Source organism: Ochlerotatus camptorhynchus, unplaced genomic scaffold (genome assembly GCF_037179485.1).
Source record: "Ochlerotatus camptorhynchus isolate MF236.1 unplaced genomic scaffold, CSIRO-AGI_Acam_v1.1 ptg000324l, whole genome shotgun sequence".
NCBI classification, from domain to species: Eukaryota; Metazoa; Arthropoda; class Insecta; order Diptera; family Culicidae; genus Ochlerotatus; species Ochlerotatus camptorhynchus.
In genome coordinates this window covers 5476459-5501701 of record NW_027040812.1, presented here as the reverse complement: position 1 = coordinate 5501701, position 25243 = coordinate 5476459, and the positions used below count along the sequence as shown (strand labels likewise).

Sequence of the window (25243 nt, the reverse complement as noted above, 5' to 3'; positions counted from 1 at the left end):
GAAGAACACGCAACCGTCTCTGAGGGGAGGATGCTGTAAAGCAAAAGACCCAACAGACTTCCTTGCGAAACACCTGCTGGGATGGAGAACGTATTTGAAAGGCAGCCATTCAACGATACCCTGAACGACCTTTGCTGAAGGTAGTTACGGGTGATTTTAACACGATGCAAAGGAAAGTTGAAGTTACAAAGCTTGTATACAAGGCCACCATTTTCAAACACTTTCTCAACGTCTAACAATACCATGGCTGTGGACTTGGATACCCCAGACAACCAGTAGTCGTATAACAATGTGCAGAAAGTATCGTAAATTGCTACAGTTTAAGTCAAAATCGCATATAAGAATGGCATACATCGCATTATGTTTAAGTTAAATCGTATAGAATGCAAATTTCCGACTTATATGGGATGATTCATTTTTCCATCGTACTGTATCACAAATCAAATCGGGTTACATCGTAAGACTTTTCAAAGTGAATTTGTTATTACAGATTAAATCTTATATGACGTTAAATTAACTCGTTTAAAATTAAATTTAAATTTGCACGTATATGGCCTTCACTTTAAGACGTATAAGCCATTTCTTTGCATTCTACACGATTTGTCGGCTTGTATATCACGAAAACAACTTTGAATATCTTGGATTTTAAAATGGCGTCCATCTTGGATTTAAAAATGGCGTCCGAAATCGATTTACAGCCTCTCTACACGTCATCCCTATCCGTTTCGTGTCCTCACATTGCACAGCAACATCTTATATGGACAAGCTTTCCAGACATAACATATATTATGGAAGTTTATGTGCACACTAGTGCCACGTAGTGAGAGAGTTCTTAAATAATATGATCATCATCCGAAAGGACTTGGTCACCTGAACATTTTTGGAAGGATATAGGAAGTTCAAATGCACACTAGCGCTGCGTAGTGAAAGAGTTCTGAACTAATATGAACACCATACAAAAGGACATGATCACCTGAACAACTTTGCTCAAGACAGTAGCCTTCTATATGGCCAGGATTTCGAGATACAGCTTATTTAGCAATCTCATATCCACACTAGCACTACGTAGTGAGAGTTCTGAACTAATTTGGCCACCATCCGAAAGGACTTGGTCACTTGAACAACTTTGCTCAAGACAGTAATTTTCTATATGGCCAGGATCACCAAATATTCTATGTTGGACCTATGATCCATATATTATAGTACCCGTCAAAGGCACAGGTCGATGGTATGCTTGCGGAGGAAGTCCGCAAGCTCGATGGTTTTTTGCTCTTAAGGAGCAAGCGTTCCAGATGACGATAGTTAGTGGCTTAGACACCATACTGGATGATGAACTTACCGAGGACTTTGATCTGCTCGGGCTTATTGCGACACTTACGAAGAGCACCGGTCATGTTAACGAAAATTTCCATCAGTTCATCCGCTGAGAACAGATAGGGGTTGTTGTTTTGCACTTTTGGTTGTCTCAAGAATCGATGGAAGGGGTGTATCCAGCAGAATCACCGGAAGCTTCTTGACGGCGGATCGCACCCGTAAATCGCTTGTCCACGAAGAGGTGGAAAGTCCTCTGCCCTGAAAGTCGAAGCCATATCCTTCCTTCGTCCTGATTGATTGTTGGTGGACGCCTGTTTGTTGGATTGGCACTGCTTGCCTGGATTGGCACTGCTTGTCGAATTCTTGGTGCATTGGCGCATTTGGACGCCATAGCTTCATTCGCCACGCACAATTGGCGCATTTGGACGCCATAGCTTCATCCGCAGCACATTCGGAGTCGTGGCTTAACGTTGCAGTTTTGGTTCAAAGTTCAGAAACCGTTGACACTGAGTCACATCGCGATGGCCGCCACGATGATGGAATTGATGGAGCTGATGGTTTTGGTTGAGGGTCATCGTTCCCTTGTGGAAGTGTACCAGGAAAAGTCAATCTGGGTACGCCTTATCGTTCTCGTCCCTCCTCGTCATCCGATAGCCAGCACTTGGGACCAGCTTGTAACGGTAGGCCCCTGATGACGACCTTGAACGGTTTCTCACTGAGAATGTCGTGGGTGAAGAATTCCACCTTGGAAGTCTTCAGGTAGGTGACGACCAAGCCATACTGCGCTTTCGTACGGAGCACCACATGCCCAACTTGAATTCGGCTTTGATGCCCAGCGACGCCGGATCCACGATGAGCTCGTTACGATGGGCATTTTTCACTACCAAAGGAGGTAGCTTCACTTTTTCCGTGCTCATGTCGACAACATTTACATTTTCGGCAGCGTCACCGAAATCTCCGATATCGCTGACGTTTGTTGAAGTGACATCGGGCTGGCCTCGATTTTTCTTCCTCTTCTTGCTGCACTTTTCCGTCACAGCTGGCTGGGTAATCCCATCGATGGGAATAACAGCAAACCTGTTCATTGTAGGTACAACTGAGCTTACTTCACCGGGCTTCGCGAGCCCCATTTCGGGGCACGCACACAAAAAACCGCGAACGAACTTTCCGAACAACTTGAGAGAGCGAACTAAACCGAACTGAGCTGCTTGACGGTGTTGACAATAGTTATTCTCCAGAATGTATAAAGCTAGAAAGATAGATTAAGATGGCATACACACTTAATTCAGATCACCGAAGTCGGTAGAAATTTACCGGGTTTTTGAACAGCAGAACAAGTCGGTAAAATTTTCAAATGACCGTTGCACGTGAGAAATCAAGCAAATTTATAAATTTTATTTTTCATCAATAAATGGGATAAACCGAACAAATTCTGTACAAGTTCAGAATAAATTTTCTAATAATTGGATTTTTCACTGATTTTTAAACTTTTACCGAAAAGTTCTGTAGTTCAAAATTTACCGAACGATGGAGGCCTGGATTAGTGTGTACAGACTTCTCTCATGGAAAGGCGGTGTCTACTTCTAACATGACTTGATGTTTCCTACGTTAGGAACGCTCATGTACGATGTTTTGTTTACTCTGAGCTTTCGCGAAGCACCGAACTAATACAGCTCGCATAGCGGTAGCAACTGTTTATAAACAAATGACACTGAAATGTGTGACTTTGTCACTGCTGCTGTTAAGTTGTCGAAAGTGTATTTTCTCCTACCGTATGAGGGTCTATTGCTGGTTTATTTTCCTACTCGGATTGATGTTGAAATTTGAGCCCTTTGCAGGTGTGTGTTTATGAAATTTCTTGCCATTTTTGGTTTTGGACGTTTGCAAGATGGCTACCAAACAAGAGAGCCAGTATCCATTTCTTTAAATTCCAATCTTTCTTTGAGAAGGCTGATTTTAAACAGCTTCCTGGTCAAGAATTGTATATTGCAACTGGAAGAGAATAGTTCAGGACGACTTAAGCAAAAAAAAATCTGTCGAAATTTTTAAGAAAACTATTTGGTCGGGCAGCTGATTTGCAAATGGCACCGGTGCACCGGTGACGTCTTGCATGTCAAGTTTTCTTCGTACAGCTAAAAAACATCTATTTCAACTGTGTTATGCCTATTTGCAACAATTTTGAGGTTTTGGCCAACTGGAACCACTGTGCGGTGGTGTAGTGGTAAATGTGATTATCTCTCACCAGCAGGCCGGGGTTCAATCCCAGTCGGCGCCGCAGGGATGTTCTGAGGCATAACATCTCTGATCACGCCTTCCTTTTGAAAAGAAGTAAAGCCGTTGGTCCTCGGTTCATGAGTTGATGAGTCGAGTCGATAGGTAGGGTTCAGGTATGGGAGCTACCTCCCTGGCGTCGATAGCATTGGTGCTCAGTACGGAAAACAAGATCGACGGAAAACAAACCAAAGAAAAAATGTAATTTGCACTGATGAACAGAAGAGCAATTAAATTTGTGACAGCTGGCATCATCATGCAGAATATTTACGTATGTGAGTGTTTGAATATATGTGTTAGAAACCACTAATGCCCTAAGCTTTACTGACCTGATCTCGCGCCTTGTTATTGCGGTAAAGTTACGTTAAAATTGTATGAAACCAACAACTTTGCAGTACTAGCCAAAAACTAGATCCCGTCAAATTCATTATGTTTCGGCAATTTAAAAAATATTGAACAATCATCAAGAGAAATTCTCAAGAAGGGTTAAAAATAAGTTGATAAATAATACGAAAAACAGAAATCCAAAACGGCGTACATTGCAAATTATTTAATTGAGCAATACAATAAGGTTGTGCAAAACTTAATCGAAGAGGTCAACCGCAAAGTTCGTGAACTCGTAATTAGCAAAGTATAGACTGAACTCAACAATATCAGAGCTGTATGTAAGAGTAAGCTATAAGAATGACATAAATCATTAATATCAATATTTAGAGATTCGCTGTATTGCGTAAAACAATGTGTATTTTATCAAATTTTTGAAAGTTTCTTGAAGACGACATTCACGAGAAATTTTAAACAAAGGATTTAGAGCTAAAAAATGAATTTTACAGCCCAGAATACTATTCCGGCTAAATTGCCATTGTGGACCACTGTCACTTGCTGTAAACCGCCGATCATGCTGTAGTTGGTATGGTGAAATGACAATATCAGCACATTGTTTTGCAGCCCTCTAGGTAGGACGATTACATTTATCTGCTCCAAGATTGCAGAGTAATCTATTCTGCCCTGTAAAGTGTCCGTGATGAGAAAAGTCCTCAAAGTGCCTCAGCGAGTTCAAATTGGCTCCAAATCGATCAAAAGGGCAACGACTTTCATATCTGGGCAGATGAAACGGGTCTCTTCATTCATTTATTTATTTATTTGTCGTCAATCAGTGTAGACCGCTTTTTAATTGTTGTCTTAAGTGCTATTTAATATAAGTTTGTTTATATGTTTTTATAATATGTATTGACGTTATGCGAAGAATTAAGATATTGCTTTAATTTGGTTTTTGTCATTGTAAAGTAAATGTTATCGCATTGCTTATTATATGTGTCCATCATTTGGTTCAAGGGTCCAAATTTGGCATAATTCGTACGATGACGATTTGTAGCAAATATTTTTCTATTTCGTAGATGCCTAGATGGTGTACATAAATTTAAGGATGACAATAGTTCTATTGAATCAATGCGATGTGATACGATATCGTTTACGAATGAAATCATAGCAAATTCACGACGCTCTTTTAATGTTTGGATATTTATGAGCATACACCGAGCTGTGTAAGATGGCAGAGGAAATACAGTCCAACTTAACTTGCGGAGTGCATACAATAGAAACTGTTTTTGAACGGACTCCATTCTTTCTTCGTGTGTGATTGAAAAAGGAGACCAAACTATGCTGCAATATTCTAATATCGACCTTACATAAGCAATGTGCTTTTTTTATCGTATACGGATCGTGAAAGTTATAACAGAAACGTTTTATGAAACCAAGCATGTTGTTAGCTCTGTTAATACTTGTGTTATAATGATCTGTGAAAGCAAGTTTTGAGTCCGAAATAACACCTAGATCCCTGGTTCTATCACACTTTTCTACGATCTGGTTTCCTAAAGTGATAGTTATATCGGGTAGGATTCGTTTTCTACTAATGGTAATTGAGTTACATTTTTTTATATTTAATTGTAGCAGGCTTTTATTCCAAGTATGGAATACCTGTATTTTCTCTTTGAATGTGATGATGTCTTTGGCATATTTTATTTCCAAAAAAAGTTTAATGTCGTCAGCATAGATTAAAACATTCAATTTCTGAATAATGAAATATATGTCATTGACGAAAAGAATAAATAAAAGCGAACCTAAATGGGAGCCTTGAGGAACTTCTGAAGTGACATCAACGGGATTTGATGTTTTCCTTTGTATTTTACTATTTGATGGCGGTCAGTTAAATATTTTTCAAGCCACTTGAGGAGTGCGTAATGAATTCCCATTTTTTTCGAAGTTTAAAAAGAAGCATGGGTATGTCAATTCGATCAAACGCTTTGCTGAAATCTGTGTACAACACTTCTACATGGTTTCCGTTTTCCATTGCATTCAAGGAATAATTAATTAATTCGATCAAATTCGTAGTTGTTGAACGGCCTTTAAAGAAGCCATGTTGCATAGTAGTTATTCTGTTTTTAATTTGAAGAAAGAGTTTTTCATTTACAATCGCCTCGAAAAGTTTCGGGATGCAAGAGATAATAGCTATACCAAGATAAATTAAAGATAGGCACTAAAAACGAGTTTTTCCATATTTTAGGGAAGTTTCCGGATTCCAGTGACATATTGAAAATCCAAAATAATGGAGCAGTAAGTTCAGTTGCTAAAGTTTTCATAAAAACTGGCGGAACACAGTTTTCATAAAAACTGGCCGGACCTTTAGATGCATCTAAATTGTTAAAACCTTTTAAGATATCATGAACCTTGATTTGAATTACGCTGATGTCACTTGAAAATTCTGGATAAGATTCAAAATATTCACGGTCACGGTCCACTTCTGAAAATGTAGTAAAGATTTCTTGGAAGAAATTTGCAAACAAATTGCATATATCATCCGAGTTCTCACCTACCCTTTCGTCCAAACACATCTTTGAGGGAAAATTATCAGATTTTAATTTGGTTTTCACAAAATTGAAGAAGTTCCTAGGACAAGATTTTATTTCAAGTTCAGTTTTTAAATTATACAAATAATAAATTCCATATTCACGGCCAAATTTCACTCATCGCAAATGTCTAAAAATTATGCCAAAGTTTCTTCATTATTATATTTTTTATAAAATTTGTGCGCTTTTTGCTTCCGATTTTTAAAATTTTTCAGTTTCCTGTTGTACCAAACCGGATGTTTTGCATGACTCTGACGTCTTCTTTTTTTAGTTGGCACTTTTTCAAGTATTATTTCAAGCAACACATTGTAGAATACGTCAACTGCACATTCAACATTTCCTGCAGTTCTTAATATTGCTTATATTATTACCTAATATTTATGTGAACGAATAAAGAATATTTTATTGCTATGTGAAATATTTTGTTTCTCCATATGGGACTTAACGATTCAGCCACACAGAAATCTTCATAAGTATTTGTTAATAAAAGGTCTAAATAACAATTTTGTGGATTTTTCACATGGTTTATTTGAATAAGTCCTAAATTTTCAATTTTGGCAAAAATGAAATGGAGTGTTTCATTTTCCCCAACAACTGGAAGTAAGATGTTTTCATTGTCTATATCAGAAATAAAGTCAACATTGCGTTGGTTAAAGTCCCCATATATACGTACTTTTACTTCAGGGGCTAAACTAGACAAAATTTCTTCCGCTTTCCCAAAAAAAAACTTATCATACGTGTCCTTATGAGCATTGTTTGGAGGAAAGTATACCGAAGCAAAGACATGTGTTTCGTCTGCTACTTGCGCTTTTACCCATCCATGTTCGAATTCTTTAAATTTAGTAGCCATAATGATTTCTGAATTTTGCTATTAATACTCCTCCTCCCATTTTTTTTACCAGACCATTGAAAATTGCGGTCGTCTCTATGAACGTTATATAATACTATCATCCCATTGTGACAGAGTAAGTAGAACTTAATAAATTTTTGTTAATTTCATTCATTTTGCCGGCGCTTCTCAAGCGGTTAACATTTTGGCAATATACCAAAATTTCTGTAGTGGTCTGAAGATTAGGTGAAGAAGTTGATCGTAACCTGTCATTCATAAAACTATTATCAAAATTATTTACCCCTGATCCATGCTCCGAATTTGTTTAGTTCTGGAAAGTGTCGTGATCTTCGTTATTTTCTTCCTCTATGGAGCGTGTCAGTTTCGTAGAAAAAATATTTAAAACTATGGATTCATTACCAGTCGCATCCGGATCGTCATGGTCTGCCTCTGAAAAGTGCGTAAAGTTGGACGAAAACACGTATGTTGAACATAGCACGCCTCACATGAAAAGCATCCAGTAGGCATCTAGTTGGGCTGCGAGCCAGGCGTAGGCCGTGGTAAGTCACCATCAGTTGGATATGGATTGAGAGTCTCACCTCTCTGGAACTGTATTGGTAGGTGGATAGTCGATGCAGCAAACGTGCATCCGTTCGCTTGACACGGGTTTAAGATTTCACCTCGTTGGAATCGTATTGTAGGTCTGTAGTTGATCGTCGGCTGTGAAAAACGATGCTTCGGCGGCTCTTGCCATTATTGTTGGAGTTATTGCTGTTGTTATGATGCCGATGATTGTGTGAGTAATTACTGTTGTTGTTGTTTCTATCGTTGTTGTTGGTACACACTTAGAAAAATTCATGTAAATTTAGGTGCTCTGAGAGTGACATATACGAGCGTCAATTTTGACATAAATTTGAGTCATGACAGACGTGAAATATAGCTAAATCAAACGTACTTTTCGTCGAGCACCGAACTTTTCAGTCTCCGATATTACATGACATGTTTGTTTACGTCTCATCCTTTATATCCTTTATATTCCGTAACGTGTAAAATTAATTAATTAATTTAGCTTTATTTAGGAGACTTTCAGCCTTAGGCTGCTTCGCCTCCGATGCGTGTAAAATTAGTTATTTCTGAGTGTGTACTATTTCTGGATTTATTTGGCTTCCTCCATTTTAGCGCCTTGTCGGCTATTTTTTTTTATCGAATCGTCAGAGGCGTCCAAGGCACAAATTTCGCCACTCATGACTTTAGCAAAAATTACGCTTGGTCAATGAAGTAAAACAAAAACAATATTAATTTATTTTATTCATCGGCTTATGAAATCGGCCCCCGGGGCGGGAGCTTATGAAACACGCGTCCGAATTGATTGACGACTCGCAAAAAAATTGCGCTTCAAGTCAGGTTCCTCCGCCCGTTGCGAAGAAAACGGCTCTGAACGGCTTGGACATAATTGTACTGGTAGATCGGATTCCAGACCCCAGAACAGAACAATGGACAGCACCAAGGAACAGTACAGTGATTTGAAACAGTATAGTTCGGAGAAAGTCTTTGCTATTCTTAAGATGAAGCCCAATGTTCGTGACACCTTGTCAACAACATTCGAGATATATTGCTTGTACGTTGGGAACCCAGCATTACTCTCAAATCTTTTACGTGGCTCACACCTTTGGTTATTGAGCCATCAATTTCATAGTTAAAAGTGATTTCTGAACATTTCGGAAGAATTTACTCCAGCTGTCTTCTTCACATTTATGTTACCCAGGTAGTTCAGGACGTAGATGCTTATTCATTTTGATGGAAGTACACTGGAGTCGCTTTTTACGCGGGTGATACGTCCCGCGTAAAAAAACCGCGTAAAAAAAACCACGTAAATTCCGGAATCCGCGTAAAAAAAAACCGCGTAAATTCCGAAATCCGCGTAAAAAAAAACACGTAAAAAACCGTGTAAAAAAACGCGTAAAAAGCGACTCTAGTGTATTTATTTAATTACCAAAAACAAAAACTACACATGGATTATTTTTGCTGCGTGTTTTTCTTCCGCGGATATGAATGTTTTTGCATAAGACATCATTTTTTTTGGGCTGTAATTGTGTTTTAAGTGTTCATGAAATTGTGTTATGATGGATTGCCTCCCGGGAGCCAGCGGCGCCGGTGGTGTAGTGGTAAGCGTGATTACTTCTCACCCCAGCAGGCCTGGGTTCAATCCCAGTCGGCGCCGCCGGGATGTTCTGAGGCATACATCTCTGATCACGCCTTCCTTGGACAGGGAAGTAAAGCCGTTGGTCCCCGGTTCATGAGTTGATAAGTCGATAGGTAGGGTCCAGGTGTGGGAGCTGCCTCCCTGGCGTCGGTAGCATTGGTGCTCAGCACGGAAAACAAGATCACCGGAAAACAAATCAAGGAAAAAAAGAAGATAGCGGACATGAAGATCCAGTGGAGGTGGTAAGTTCCAAATTCACTATTGTCGTCGTCGTAGGCACCGTCGTATTTGCCGTCGTATTTTCGTACCATTCGTTTATTCAAAATTAACTATTGCTGAAACTATATGAACTATAGGTTATCTCCGTGGTTCATTACATACCAAGCGAAAACTCAATCATATTTTGTCGTGGAGTGCTGTTGGTTTTAGAAGCTCGATGACCCTGGAGCGTTTTTGCTTAGTGAGCAAAATATCATGGGTTTAATCCCAAGCTCTCCCACAACAGAATAAACCGCCATCGTTGGGTTTCGAGAGCATAAAGCGCAGTTGAAAAAACTTGAATTGTTTAAACCATGAATTTCGGAAAGGGTGTATGCTTGATGCAGTTTGGAAGACATTGTTGGCTGCTTTCGGGAGCTTTTTGTTAAGTAGGTCGTAGATTGTGGTAATTTAAAAAGCACGGTTACTATAGAGCAAACGGTTTTGATAATTGGATTGAAGATCATGGGCTAAAACCCAAGCCTTGTTACATTACTGAGTTGATCTATTCAGGCCTCCATTGTAGAAAAATGTTAATAATAGAAATCGGTGGAACGATTCGGAAATCTAATGCGTATATTTAGACAAATCCGGTTTGGAAGACATTGTTAACTGTTTTCGGGGATATCATTTCATTGTAATAGCTTCTTGTAACCGATAATGAACGATTTTCGGTCGTAGCTTGTTGTGATGTAAGCGGCACGATGGCCTTAGAGCGACCGTTTTTGCTTGCTGAGCAGAAGATTGTGGGTTAGAACGCAAGCCCAAGCGAAAAAAACGGGTACGTAAAAGAAGTAATAATTTTAGGAAATACGTGTTGATTGGAGATAGATATAAAATTCTTCTCAAGAGCAGCTGTTGTCGTCGTTGGTGAGGTCGTCACCGGGATCGAAACATAGTAACAACAAGTTGAATGGAAACTTGATCGTAACTGTTTTTTTATATATAATTCAGCATATCATTACCAAAACGAATCTTGCTGCAACCTCAACACTTTTATCAAACATCCCAGTGATTTCTCATGGAAGTGCAGAGGTGTTCTCGGCTTTCATTATAGCGAGTATTACGTCAACATATTCCTACCGATTCCTTTCTTGACCACCATTTGGACGTGGCTGGTGCTGGTATTAGCTAATTTTAGATCACCAGTATTTACACATTGAGGATGAATGCTAGTCCAAGCACCGTCTTTTGGTTCTCTGTGCAATTACAGCAGATTTGGAAATAACAGAGTTGCATCCTTGGGTGTTCAATCATGCTCATGCTCAATAAAAACAAAAACTACACATGTTCGTCACTGACTACATTGTCACTGACAATTGACGTGATATGCCTTGAAGATGATGTTTAGTTCGAGTGAGTAGTTTTCTCAATAATAAGGAAATCAATTATTTCTCCAAAATTGCACATGGTTATTTAATATATTTTCATTTCAATCAAAACAAAGCACCGCTGTATAATCGCTATAATGATCCCAAAACGATACTCTCAATCCATGAAACATAAGGGAACACCTTGGTTGCAACTAATTCTCCATCGCATCCTACACTCAACTTGGATACCACTCCATATAAATAATCAATGCCATTATAACTACTGGATACTGGACCACCGAAATCCATCTAAAATACACAAATGTATTAATTGAGAAGCTTACTTCCATAAATGAGCTCAAGACATACGTGGCACACCGTGGGGATTAATTTCAATGAATGTTTTCCGCAAAATAGGTTATCCTGTTCGACTTCTGGATTAATGCATTTTCCATTGCTGGCAACATTTATTATGTGTCGCTGATAATCATCTTCACTGTAACGTTCTCTGTTCTCTAATTTAATGGCATATGCTGAAAAGTCCACGTTTCCCTGGAATTCACCAGTTTCCCGCCACAAGCAAGCCGGTACTAGACCTACGAAATTTTTTAAAAATTTTGTTAATTTCAGCAGCGCAAGATCATGTTTTGCCATTCCATCAATATATTCCGGATGAATGATAACACTTTCAATATCAACAATCTCTTCTGTGGATTCAATGATGATATACTGTGGTTGATTTCGCTTCAGTCGGGCACAGAATGCTGATGTAAGGGCAAAACGATAATCAATTAACGTTGCTCCGCATTGAAAGTCGTTGATCTCGGTAGCATCCCAAAGTAAACCGATGCGAAAACTGGGACGAAAATGATCCTTTAGATCATCAATTGGAGTGTGAACTCGCTTTCTACTTAGGCAAGATGAAGTTCGTGTGCAAGCTGAGAAAAGAAGTATCATGTAGTGACAAAATAGATGCACTGATCCTACTGTGCCTCACTTAGGTAGTCTATAGGTTGTTGAATCTCTTGCTCTATCCAGTCTCGATAGGAAGCGACTCGCGTATATACTCCTAGGGAACCATTGGAGCAGGGTGTCCCGAATGAGATTATGCCGACGATAAGAGGCACGAGCGTTCCGTCGAGGTCTGCCCTTTCGACTTGAATCGGACCACCAGAATCGCCCTGAAAATGTATTAAACATTATCGGCGTTTTTGGAAATAAATATAGATATATCGTACGCCACATGCATCCTTATTATCACCACCAGCACAGAATTGCGCATCCACTAGACCTCTTGACAATGCTCGTATACCAACTGGGAGTCTCCCAGCGCAATTTTTTCGATCTATTACCGACAAGCTAACTTTTTGCAAGATTTGACTGGGACCTTCACCATATTGTTCAGCACCAAAACCAATTGCCACCATCTCCTCTGGAGGTACATCCTCCTCCAACCAGAAACATGAAGCGCATACCAGATTCTCGAACCATGGTTCAGTTTCAAGTTCGAAGAGTGCAATATCAAAATATTTCTTGGATGGTCGGTACTGAGGATGCATTCTAATAGACCGAATTTTGACTTGCTGAGCTCGCGAACCTTTCTCAATGAAACGCAAATCGACATCTGCAAGACGAACAGTATTTGGTGGAACTCTGAAAATTAAAAAAATAAATGATTAAGAGTGGGGGTTGGTTACACACTACAAAAAAGTCATGTAAATGCCAGTGCCCTGAGACCGCCACACGCAAGCGACCTTTTTCACATAAGCATCAGTCGAAAGAGATAAGAAAATAAATTTAATCAAACACACCTTTTGTGGAGTTGCGTATGTTTTGGGTTCGGAATACTTAATTGCGTACATGTTATTTTTGTTTACGTTCTATGATTTACGTCAAAGATGACTCGTTACGTAGCTAAATAGTTTTTTTTTCTAGTGTGTATGCTTTACTTTTCTTGCGTTTTTTATTTATCTTCTTCATATTGTTTTTTATAACGTCCCTTACACCCGTTCGCAACTTATTTACCATATGCGTGATAATGTTTGCACCATCGTACAAATAAGGTTCCCGCTTCACCTGTGCATACAATGCATTGGTTTTCTTTGCATGCACGTAACCTATAGCTCATACCGTAGTAGGCTGTGTATAAAAGAAAATTATTTACTTAGTTTGACAGTTGCACCATGACAAAGTGGTAGCGTATTCGTAATTTGTCCCACACGCAAATGTCGCAAAAAGACATTTGAATCGCCGTGGGAGTGTTTCGGTGGACTGTCAAAAGGGTTTTAGACCGAGAAAAGAAAGGACAACTATCTGCGAAGGTGGCCACAGGTCGTCCGAGATCAGCTCGGGTTCCGAGGGCTATCGCTGTTATCAAAAGGAAGATTCGGGTGAATCCAGTGCGTTCAATAAGGAAAATGGCAAAGGAACACGGGATCAGTGACTTTACGGCACGGAAGATCGTAAAGGAAGATTGCGGGGCGAAGTCGAGGGCGGAAGAAAAAAACTCACATGATTACCAACCGCATCCGTGAGCTACGAGTCTTGAACTTCCTTAAGCGAAAAAATCCGGTAGTCCTGTTCACCGACGAGAGCATGTTTACCGTCTTAGTTCTCTTACGGTAAAAGACATGGCCGACGAGCACAAGAACGTGTATCTGACCAAGCATCCTGCTAGCGCTATGGTGTTTGTATTGGGGGCTTCTGATGGCAAAAAATTGACCCGGTGTTCATTCCAGAAGGCGACAAGGTCAACACGGAGGTCTACATCGGAATTTTAAGTAAGTATGTTCTTCCGTGGATCAAATAAAAGTACGGTCCGAAGCCAAATGTTGTATTTCAACAAGATGGGGCTCCGTGCCACACCTCGAACCGCACTCAGAAGTGGTTGCATGAACATCTTCCGTTCTGGGTGAAGGATATGTGGTCGCCATCCAGCCCCGATCTTAACTCGCTGGATTATTCAATATGGCGCGTCATGAAGGCCAAGGCCTGTTCTAAACGCCAACCGAGTACAGCAAGCCTCAGACAAACATTGACCCGTACCTGGAGAGAAATGGAGCCAGACTACATTATTAGAACCTGCTCTGCATTCCGGAAGCGTGTGAAGGCCGTAATTGCAGCAAGTGGAAACTCGATCGATGATTAACATAGTTAAAGACTCTAAGAAACATCCCCCCTTTGAATAAATAAAAATAACTCGAAAACGAAATTTTTGATTTTTTTTTAATTTTGACATTGCTCGATGGTGCAAACATTATCACGTATACGGTAGTGTTCTAGATGCACTTTCACAGTTGTTTATTGAGAGGTTTCTAAGCCTGTACCATTTTTTGAATTAGTATAATTGTGTGGCAAGTACAATCGTTCTGTACAAGAAGTCAAGAAATTGTTTAACCCGAAAAAATCCTAGAGTGGAACTGGGAATTTAACACAGCCGCCTCTAGAATGGTCTTGCTTTACAGCTACGCCTTTACCGACTGAGCTAAGGAAGGCCCCCTCTTTTTCATCTACTACATCTAAATTATTCGGAAAACGAATTCCTCTCTTGATGAGATATAACTAAACATTAGACTACGTATTCACTAAACATTATACGTTGTTTAATGTTACAATGAAAAAGTTGCTTAACACAATACATGTGTGTACACAACGCGTTTGAACGCGCCTTGATGAATTTCACTGCCTTTAATAGTATTACACGGGAAAAAATCCGTTCCGAAATTCGTCAACCTCCAGTCACGATTTTCCGAACAAGTAAATTTTTCGTTTATGAAAGTACATCATGAATAAAAATCATGAAATCGTGAACATTGTTCCACAAAATAATCGTAACGCCAGCAAAGGCAACAAAAGTCATAGAATCGTGAACTCTGTTCGGAAAATCAAGATCTAGTTCTGGCAAACGTGATTTATGTTCATGCGTTGTGATTGATACCATGAACCTTGTTCTCGAAAACTGGAACATGTTTCATCGACTGTAAAATGTCAACTTCATTATAATTAGCAATATTTTAAATGGAGTGAGGAAGTAGAATGAAATCAACGGAAGCCTTAATGCAGGTTTTACCCGCATCCCAAACTGGCAGCAGGTACCTGTCCAGCAGATGGAATGAACACACTTTCAGCCGAGTTTTCAGCTCAACAAATCAACACCACCTTCGACTTCCATCGGAGCGGCGGGAGCAAGAACACCGGATGCGTTCGGGGATTCTTTTTCTTCGAGGACGGCCAGTATGATGACATGTACCAAAATCGTACCAAAACCGAAATCAGTCAATGCATGTCGAAGTCTTCATTTATCCTAAGTACAGATAGCAAACTCTAGGCTAGGATGATGAGTATAAAAATTTAACTTCTCCCATAGTAATCCCCATAAACTTCAAAGAACCAGTGCACTACAAGTTCACAATCAAATAAGCTTTGGAATCGATTGAGTTGGGTTGAGAAAAACTGATATTTAGATCCACCCTACTATTTATGTTCTACCTCCGTTTTTTATCAATGGTATTTGAGTAACCTTTTCCAAGACATCTAAAAAAATAACCTATAATGACACTGAAATACCAATTTCCATAAATTCGTATTTGTTAATTATTTGAAGGCCATACCCATTATCATTTGATGCACAATGTGCAGCTGTAAGTACAAATTTCTTTGAAATTAGTGAACCACCACACAAGTATTCGGTTCTCCCATTGGTCGTCCATCCAATAGCCGCCTGTAAAGAGATGGACATAATGAGTTACGTTTTGTTTATCAATAATATATTCTTTACCATGTGTAGGAATTCTCCAATATGAACCAATTGTCCTCTGTAAATTGGCATTATATCATAATCTGATCTGCGAAAATATCTTGAATGACAGTCTGAAACCGATTTATGCTTACTTTCGGTGGTTTTGAATCAAATAATCAACTAACCTTTTAGTGACTTTCTCGCATGGTAATCCACCGGGGGAGTGTTGGTGAAAAACCCCGCATCAGCTGATACTGCCAGAGCAGCAAATGATAGAATACAAATCAAATTTGGCCCCATTTGCACCCAACACACTTCTGAACCGACTGAAGACAATCTTCAAAATGTTCCAAAAACGAGCAGAGTAAATAAATATGACTACAGTAATCCTTCCATTCTTGCGATGGGTGGTACCGTCCAACCACCGCTATTTCTCGGTTGTCGTTCAACCATTTGAGCTGATTTTATGTAGATAACTAGTTTATGGTTGACACTAATCACATACTAAAAATCAGTATAATTGGTTGAAGGAAAGCCGAGAAACAGCGGTGGGTGGTACCGGAGGGATTAGTGTAAACTGTGGTTTACTTCCCAATTGGTTCAACTGACTTTTACGTTCCAACTGATTCTATGTATATGTTATCAATTTGATTTTGTTTCAGTAAGGAAATACACACTAATCCAGTCAGTAAGGTATTACAGGGTATTTGAATCGTGGAACTTTTCAGTAAAGGTTTAAAAATCTGTGAAAAATGAAAAAAAATAGAAAAACAAAATCTGAACTTATACAGACATAGTTATGTTAATCCCATTAAATGATAGAAAATAAATTTTGTCGATTGAAATGATTCCTTACGGATAACTGTAAATTGAATTTTTACCGACTTTTCCAGCATCTCAAAAATCCAGTAAGAAATACTGACTCCTGTAAAATAATCCAAGTGTGTAGACCGCACAAGCTTATTATGTAACATTTTACAACCTTTTACCGAATGGGGAATCGAACCCTTGGCACCCGTTATGATATGTCAGACATTAACTGACTATACGGTCATTAATTCCATTGCTTGATTAGCGCATAATCACACACTACGAAAAGTCATGTAAATTTCAGTGCCCTGAGACCGACACATTAGCATTGGGCGATCTTGAGGAAAGAATCCATCTTAGTGAATCGATTCATTTTTTTGAAAATAATCGATTGACCGAATTAATCAATCATTTTGAATCGATTCACTCTTCAAAATGGCACAAAAAACGGATCATAGAAAAGTTGGTGCCAAGTTCAGTCTAGAGTTGATGTTACATTACATAAGCTATCTTGTTATGACATTTCACCTATTACTATTTTTAGTGTGATGATCAGGGTTACTTCCACCACTTGCTATAAAAAAATTTTATTCGGAATTATGAAATCATGAGATGGTATAATGATAATTAAAACTTGTAAGCTACAAGAAGAGGTCGTGAAGTATATGTTTGACACATAAAATATGTCAATATTGTTTTCAGTGCACCACAATCAGCGATTTTACGACTCGTGAGCGCTCACTCTGAGTGAACGCTCACGAATCATAAGATCGCTGATTGTGACGCTCTGAAAGCGAAATTGCCAGGTTTTATGAGTCAAACATATGCTTTACATCCTCTTCTTGTTACTTATAAGTACAACACATCTTTATGTCATCTAATGATTGCATAATTCCGAAAAACAGTTTTTATAGCTAGTGAGTGGAAGCAACCCTGGTGATGATTGATATCATTTAGAAATAAAAAGTGTGGTACACACGCAGTAAATGTTGTGAGTGGAACATAAATCACTGCTGGTCATTAAAATATATGTAGGCAAAATAAATGCGAAATTTTAGGTTATGTTCATTCTACTTCATTTTATTCGACTTTAAAGTTAAGCATTTGATAGTGTAATAAAAATTAAGTAATTGCATTAGAATTTAATATAAAATATGCCTGGTCAGTGAAATAGGTGTGTTGCATAAAACTATAATATAGAATGCTTGAAAATAGTCATATAAGTTCTATTAGACTAATGACGCTTAGTAACCGCTGTGCCCTCCTTTGTTAAGTAAAACCTTGTTCAATCTTCTTGGCATTGACTCAACCAAGCACTGAAAAGTTTCCTTTTGTATAATATACCACTCTTTCTGAACTGTGGTCCATAGTTGATCCTTATTTCAAAATGCTTGACCAGATTACTTTCTTTTAAGCTCGTTCCATACATTTTCAATAGGGTTGATGTCAGGAGATTGGCTGGGTCATGAAATAACCGACACTTTGTTTGCACGAAACCATTCCTTTACATACTTAGAAGTGTGTTTCAGATCGTTGTCTTGCTGAAAATGCCATATAAGAGGCATTTTCTCTTCTACATAAGGGAGCATAACCTTCTCCATGATTTCTTTGTATTCAAATCTGGTCATGATGGAATTAATACGAAAAATGAGACCTACTCCATACCAAAAACAGCTCCAAACCATGATGCTACCACCTCCTTGCTTTACGGTCTTTACCGTGTACCGCGGATTGAACTCTTTACCTGATGGTCTACGTCAGAATATAGTAAATGACTATTTTGATTTCATTTGACATGTGGAAGTTTTTGCTCAGGATTCTTGATTAGGTAAGTAATTTAAAAAACGAAAGATTAACATATGAAACTAAACAATTAGATGGTCGGAGTGTAAAAGCAGGTTAGTACGGAGAGTACTTAATTCAAATATCCCAAAACTCATCCGAAAGGTATACCAAGAAAGCTAATTGAGCCATGGGTTTTGCATTGAGCCGATATCGATTCTGTGTGGTTTCACCAGTTTTGAGGAATTGCCTCTTTGACGGAACACTTCTTACCATTCTTGATAAATAGTCTCGAGCAATGGGGTTTACATGGGGATATACTCTACGGATTTTTTCCCATCATCGAAAAAGATCGAAAGAATGTGGGAAACAGGCTGATGCAATAAATTTTGTGATTCTGCCGATATGCCCCATATGGCGATCCAGTTTTGACATAGCAGAGGACTGATGAACCTGAAATATGTCATAAGAAGTGAATGTTTGTACATATGTAGATTTTTGTAGGTAGGTTTTGGTGGGGGACAGATGTGTGCAACCATCGTATACTCTTTCGGTACCATAGATCTGCTCAGACACAATTTTAACTGCCCGAACGTGAGCTGAAGACTCCAGGTACATATTAAATTGCAAATAAAATGCACTGAATTTTTTTTTTTTGTTGGATCGAAACAAAAATCGAGTGAAAAGGATCGATCCAATCATTTTTTGTCGTGTTTGAGATCGATTCAAAAAATCGATTAATCGAACCAAAAGAATCGATCTTTTGTGTTCCGATCCAAGATCGCCCATTGCTATGACACATGCAAGCGGCATGACATAAGAATCAGTTGAAAGAGACGAGAAAATCAATTCAATCAAACACAGTTGCGCAACATCGCGAGGGGGGCGACACATCTAAATCTCAATTCTAGATGCTCAAAATAGCTCACACTAGCGAATCAATCTTCGAAAAATCTTCTTTCATTTGTAGCATCTACTTGCATCGCACATCATCTTTTTGCAGGAAATCTTCAGTATCGTCATCAATCTTCTTTCTATCTACTCAGCGTGCGATCAGCTAGATACAGCAAAACGCAATATTTTCTGCATCGTAGATAGAGTCGTCCCCCTCACAACATCGCATAAATCTATAATATTGTATACAGCAAAAAAATTATTTTAATATCACATCAAAGAGCTATGTCAATCATACAAGGTCTGGAACAAGAGACAGCTTGCTGGTGTTAGAAGCAAAAATGTTATAAACATTGCTGAACAAGCGACGATGTCACGGCAGCACAATATTCCATACTGCGAATGGCAGACGTGTCGTCACAGAAAACAGCTGTTTCGTATAAAAAGATAAACATTGCGATGAAATACAAACACCACTAAACATTTCCACATTTCACTAATACCAATAAGCCGGTTGGACCAGACCTTGTATAATTGACATCGATTAAAGAGGATGCACTTAAATCGTGTCAAAAATATGGTATAATATTACTTGCCAAAAAGGACAAAATTATCATTAATACAGTGCATGAACTGACATTACGCTGCTTTTACTGCATTTGTTTATTGTTGTGGCCATAAAAATTACATAAGATTTTTGACATGATTGAAGTGCATCCTCTTGGATGTAATATCAAAATTTATGTTTTGCTGTGTATAAAAGATTGTAATTAATTTTGATGTTTACGCCAACTAAAGCTCAAAATTCAACGAAAGGAGATTTTACACGACAGTTAAAATTCAGGCTTTAAGTGAGTGGGAGTGATAGATAAATTAAGCAATGTCACGCAGAAAAAAAATCTGAATTTTTACGATCGCTTAAAATCTTCTGCCATTTAATTTTAAGCTGTACCGTGCGGGACCAAAATCCGTTTACCTAAGCACGAGAGAATCGTTAACGTCCAATATAAAATAATGCCATCATAATATTCTCTGTATCACATCTTTTTCCTATACATTTATCTTTATTATACCATTATTTGCAAACACCAGGTCTTAAAATTACCTTTAATTATTAGAAAAAAAGTATTTAAATTACACATGTCTTGAATCAAAATCCGTACAGCGTTATACGATTGAATCAAAATCCGTACAATTTTAAATCGAAATCCGTACACTGTGTTGAGGTTGAATCAAAATCCGTACATGAATCTGAATCGATCCAAATCAATGATAAAAAAAACATGTTTCAAGCTTGAATAAAGTATTTTTTTTTAGAAGTTGTTTGCCTGCGAGCCCAAACCATCTATACTCGTTTAAATATCAACGTTAGATTATTTGTTGCTCCAATTGCTTCAAAGGAAAGATAACTGATTGTTATGCTAACTAATAGTTATCATGTTAAAGGATTCATTTCTTCCAAGATTGTATTCTTTACCAGTGCTTTGGGTTAAATATTCTTACTAGAGTTTACCTCCGATCACAACTTCAAGGTCTTTGAAATTTGACATGTGAAACGTGCAAGATACGCAATACTTTGGAACTTGGGGGTACTCCAACTCAACGCTACAAAACATTATTAACCGGGACTAAACTGAGCGGTGTAGCTTGGCCAATGTTGTCAAATCAATAATAGCAAACTGAAGAGAAGACTGCAGAAACATCTTTAATACACCGATAATGGAAACGCTCCACCAACCCACTGGCATCAAGCAGTTGAATAAGCGGTTCCTAAGATGGTAGCCCTATAATGGCGGATAAGTGAAAGAAAATTACAACCATCTCAGAAACCAACAAATAAAGATAATGATCTTACATCAAAAATTATTTTTTTCGTTTTTTGCATGAAAAATAAAATTGGTAGCCTATAGCTAAATTTAATTTAAAACATCAAGAGAGTAAAAATCATAAAAATGCAGATCTTTCATTGCTTCTTTTCCGCAACTTTCTTCTGCTTCTTCTCCTTTGTTGCCAGTGCCTTTTGAAGTTGTAATGCTTTCTTCTGCTTTCTTGCTTCCAACTTTCTTTCTTCCTCTTCCTGTCGCTCAACCTTTTTCTTTTGTCGTTCCTCAATCCTTCGTTTCTTTGCGTTCTCTTTTTCAATTTTCTCCAGTTCTCCTTTCATGTATATTTCCGCCCATTCCTCGCTGGTGGCTACTGCTTATGCTCTCTTGGCCCGTTTCTGTCTGCTCTCTGCAATATGTTTATGCGCGTTGGTGATATCCTGTAGGGGAGCTGCGTTGTTTTCCTTTTCGGCTGGTTCTTGACGCTCTTCATTCAAAGATATAAATAATATAAATTTTAAAATACGAATATAATTATGTATTTTTTTTTTTAGTATTTACCGTTTTCTACATCTGACCAGCCCAAATCAGTAGTTGAGGCTTCGTTAGAGGTTTCCAAATTAGTTTCAACAACTATGTCGAATGATGGCTCTGCTGATAAAATATAATGTTATAAGATTATATTTAAACTAAACTAAATTGGATTTTTGTTATCAACCTTCTTCAGTATTCAATACTAGATTGTTCGAAGTATTACCGGAGTTGTCGATGAATGAAGAAATATCGCTGGCGCTGCCCTCGATTGTTATATATGGCGTATAAACTATCATAAATTCCGGTGGGCCTTTGGTCTCATTACGCCAGAGGTAAAACAAACTTGTATCTTCCACAGAACAAGATTATTACGGTTTTCTCGAAATGATGCTAATTGACGTGGGTCCAACTTCGAAATTAAGCACTGCATGAAATTTGAGATGTTTTCCTTTTCTGGCACTGGACGATCAATCATCAGAGAGTGGCAGATCGTCTTCATGCAGATTTTCTGGTCCAAACTGTTCCGGAGACGATAATGGTTTATCGGAAGGATTCGGAAACGATTGATAATCGATTGCATTTGCATCGAATGGATATAAACCACATTTACGAAACCCATTGATCAATGAAGATTCTTTGCTCGTCATAGAGTCTATCGCTTTCTCTAAAAGTGGAGCAAAATCGGCTCTGGAAATCATTGCCCCATCATTTTCAAATCGCCACTTTTTTAACTCTTCTTGCCACGCTTTTTTCAAGGGAGCAAAAATAGCTACATCGAGTGGTTGCATCACGTGGGTGGCATTTGGAACAAGTGATACCAATATTATGTTCTTCTGCTTACAGATATCCACCGTCTAGAACGTAGCGTGTGATGAATGGCCATCAACAAATAAAATTATGGGAAATGTAATTTTGAGCTCAACAGCCCACGGATAGAACACCTTCGAGATAAACTCGTATAATGTGTCTGAATTCATCCAACCGGAGTCAGATCGGCCTACAGACCATCCTTTCGGAACACTCTTCGCGATGTTGGCAGGAATTCTGGATTTGTAGGGAAACAAAACTAATGGAGGTGCAAGATTACCAGCAGCTGAACCCGAGTTTAGAACCGTGTAGTTCTCCTTGTCACAGTTCGCAGACAAGGCTTGAACTGCTTTTGAATGCTTTCCTGCAAGAACTCGTTGCTTACCACGCACCAAAAAGAAAGCAGTCTCATCCATATTGAAGATCCTTGTAGGATCTTACAGGACATCTTCAATGTTATTTTCTTCCAAATAGGCTTGAACGTTGAAAAACCATTCCCTTACACCACCCTCAGTTATTGCTCTCCTTTTTCCAAGATTGTTGGCCGTTCTCTTTGCTAGCTCCGGGTGACGCTTCAAAAACCGCCTCATCCAGCCGCGAGTTGGGACTGTATCTTTAAACGCATTTTCCTTATGGAACGATTCTGCCAATTTTCCGACATATGGGATAACCTATCAACACGAATTTAAATTGATAACTCAAGGGAGAACCATTACATTTAAAAGCATGTAGTCATCAATGATTTGGAAAACAAATTACGAAGAATGGATGAGACTATTATCAAATTACAAAGGTTCCCACTTGTTTTTCGCCTACAGGAAAACCTGCCGCGGCCATAGAAAGCACCCATTGCACTTCCTCGGCCGTGAACGTAGGTGGAGCTTCTTTTTTACGTGAGTAGCGATTCAATACGGCATCTCTTATGGTGGTGAATGGAACTGCAAAATCCCTGGATGCTTCCCGGTAAGATTTTCCCGCACGCACCATTGCCACAGCCTTCTCCAAATCCTTCGGCGTATATTTACCTTCCATGATCTACTGAAAAACATTGGATAAAGTAGAATCGTTATTGTAAATACACATGTGTACGGATTTAGAATCAGCTGTTAAATATGGATCGAAATCCGTACAGTAGTAATTTTGATAAATAAATACCATTTGAATGATCAATTGCTTGTAATTGAGATATAAAACGATGAACACTTACCTTCTTCAGGAAACTACTTGCAAAAACCACTTAAATACGGTTAACAACTGGAAAAACGCAACCGATTGACAGCAAAGCCTGACACGTGATTAGATTTTTATTTTTCTTATTTTAATGTTATGACCTACTACTTAATTGTTGACGTAAACATCGAGCTAATGCATGAATGAACACGAATCTGTATTCATGTGTAATATTTTCATTGTTATTATGCAAACAAATAAACAAATTCAACAGGGTGTACGGATTTCGGTGCTGTACGGATTTCGGTCCCGCACGGTAGTTGGTATAAACAACGAAATTGCTTACTAACTTGTATACAGCATTGCTGATTTGCGTGTGCGCTATATATCGCAGAATTTTACATGATTTTTTTTTCATACGGTGCTTCATTACTGGCCCGATTACCGATTAATTTAAGTAATCGGGTGGTAATGGAGTTCGTGAGATCCCTAATTCGAAGCATACCAGATACAAACAACATAACTCACTTAATCTATCAATCACACTCACTTTAAATCAAATTTGGAGGTTAAACCTGGAAGTGCATCGTCAGAATTCAAAACATTGTGTAGACTTAACCGAGAGTCAAACGAATGAATGAAATATATTAAACTATCAATTAACACAAGCTCCAGCACTATGCTCCATTGTTAGCTATTATTAGGTAGTCTCACACATCAAAATCCTGTTTCACTTTTCAGCAAAACCCATCAGCACGTTAGAATATTTACAATTCGTTAAGAAACCATACGTGTGAAACCGGAGCAGGGCTTGTAACGACTTCATAACAGTTCAACTCAAATAGTGTCATAAATTATTGATACTAAAGTGTGAAAACAAAACAAGGCTCAAAAACACACATACACACACATTGCACTCCATTGAAAGAAGAAAGTCAACCAGGAAAAGACCCGGGAGTAATTTTCTTGTCATACACTTGCCCTGCTCCCGATCGTATGGTTCCATTCGCTCCGGAAAGAATGCATTCAATGGAAAGCTCAGCCGTATAGAACATTTCAGATTCATGCATTTTTCATTTATTCTGAGTTGCCATTGCCTTGCTAGGAAATCATAGCGCCCAGGAAAATATTTGTAACATATTCAGAGAAGGGGGCCGTATAATTTCCCTTCCTAAACTACCAACACGGGGGCACCGGGCAACAAGTTTCTCACTGTAGTTCTCGTTTTTCACGAGGAACTGTTTGTTTGCGCTTCCATACCTTCCCTAGTTTTCGTTTTGTCACACGTCACGTGCCACTGCCACCGTTATTGTACATACTCGGTGTGAGTTATTACATCCAGATTCTTCAAGTTACGACCGGAGGCAATGGACTTCTTGGCTGCGCTATCTGTGTTGGGTAGGTGTTTATCTATTCATAACTCCCATACAGTATCTCATTTTTCTCATACCATCACTAGGTGTATTCAAAAGCCGCTGCTGTAAATTGTACCGTAAGCAAGCATGTGTCTTCGCAGTGTTACTCATTGAGATCAACGGTGCATAGGAATTCCGGTCGTTCCGTTGTGCCACCCACTTTGAAATTATTTGGA

The 25243-nt window shown here is 38.7% G+C and overlaps 1 protein-coding gene and 1 pseudogene across 1 annotated transcript; one reads left to right on the top strand and one right to left on the bottom strand.

The window, feature by feature from the left end:
• Positions 1 to 11213: 11213 nt before the first annotated feature.
• LOC135708002 (serine protease 55-like) lies at positions 11214 to 16388 on the bottom strand. The gene is made up of 7 exons (XM_065229938.1): positions 16018 to 16388; positions 15872 to 15963; positions 15705 to 15814; positions 12333 to 12747; positions 12092 to 12275; positions 11464 to 12032; positions 11214 to 11403 (listed from the first exon to the last, which is right to left on the bottom strand). The coding sequence occupies exons 1-7, from the start codon at positions 16130 to 16132 to the stop codon at positions 11245 to 11247; spliced, it is 1644 nt and encodes a 547-aa protein (XP_065086010.1). The 5' UTR covers positions 16133 to 16388; the 3' UTR covers positions 11214 to 11244.
• Positions 16389 to 25019: 8631 nt separating this feature from the next.
• The window catches only part of LOC135707976 (uncharacterized), a 38929-nt pseudogene continuing 38705 nt past the window's right edge, over positions 25020 to 25243 (top strand).

Coding starts and splice junctions, on each gene's coding strand:
- LOC135708002 (XM_065229938.1), bottom strand. CDS start 16,132: ATGGGGCCAAATTTGATTTGTATTCTATCATTTGCTGCTCTGGCAGTA. Junction 15,815..15,871: donor TTGGAGAATTCCTACACATG/GTAAAGAATATA, acceptor ATCTCTTTACAG/GCGGCTATTGGATGGACGAC. Junction 12,033..12,091: donor ACAACCTATAGACTACCTAA/GTGAGGCACAGT, acceptor TTCTTTTCTCAG/CTTGCACACGAACTTCATCT.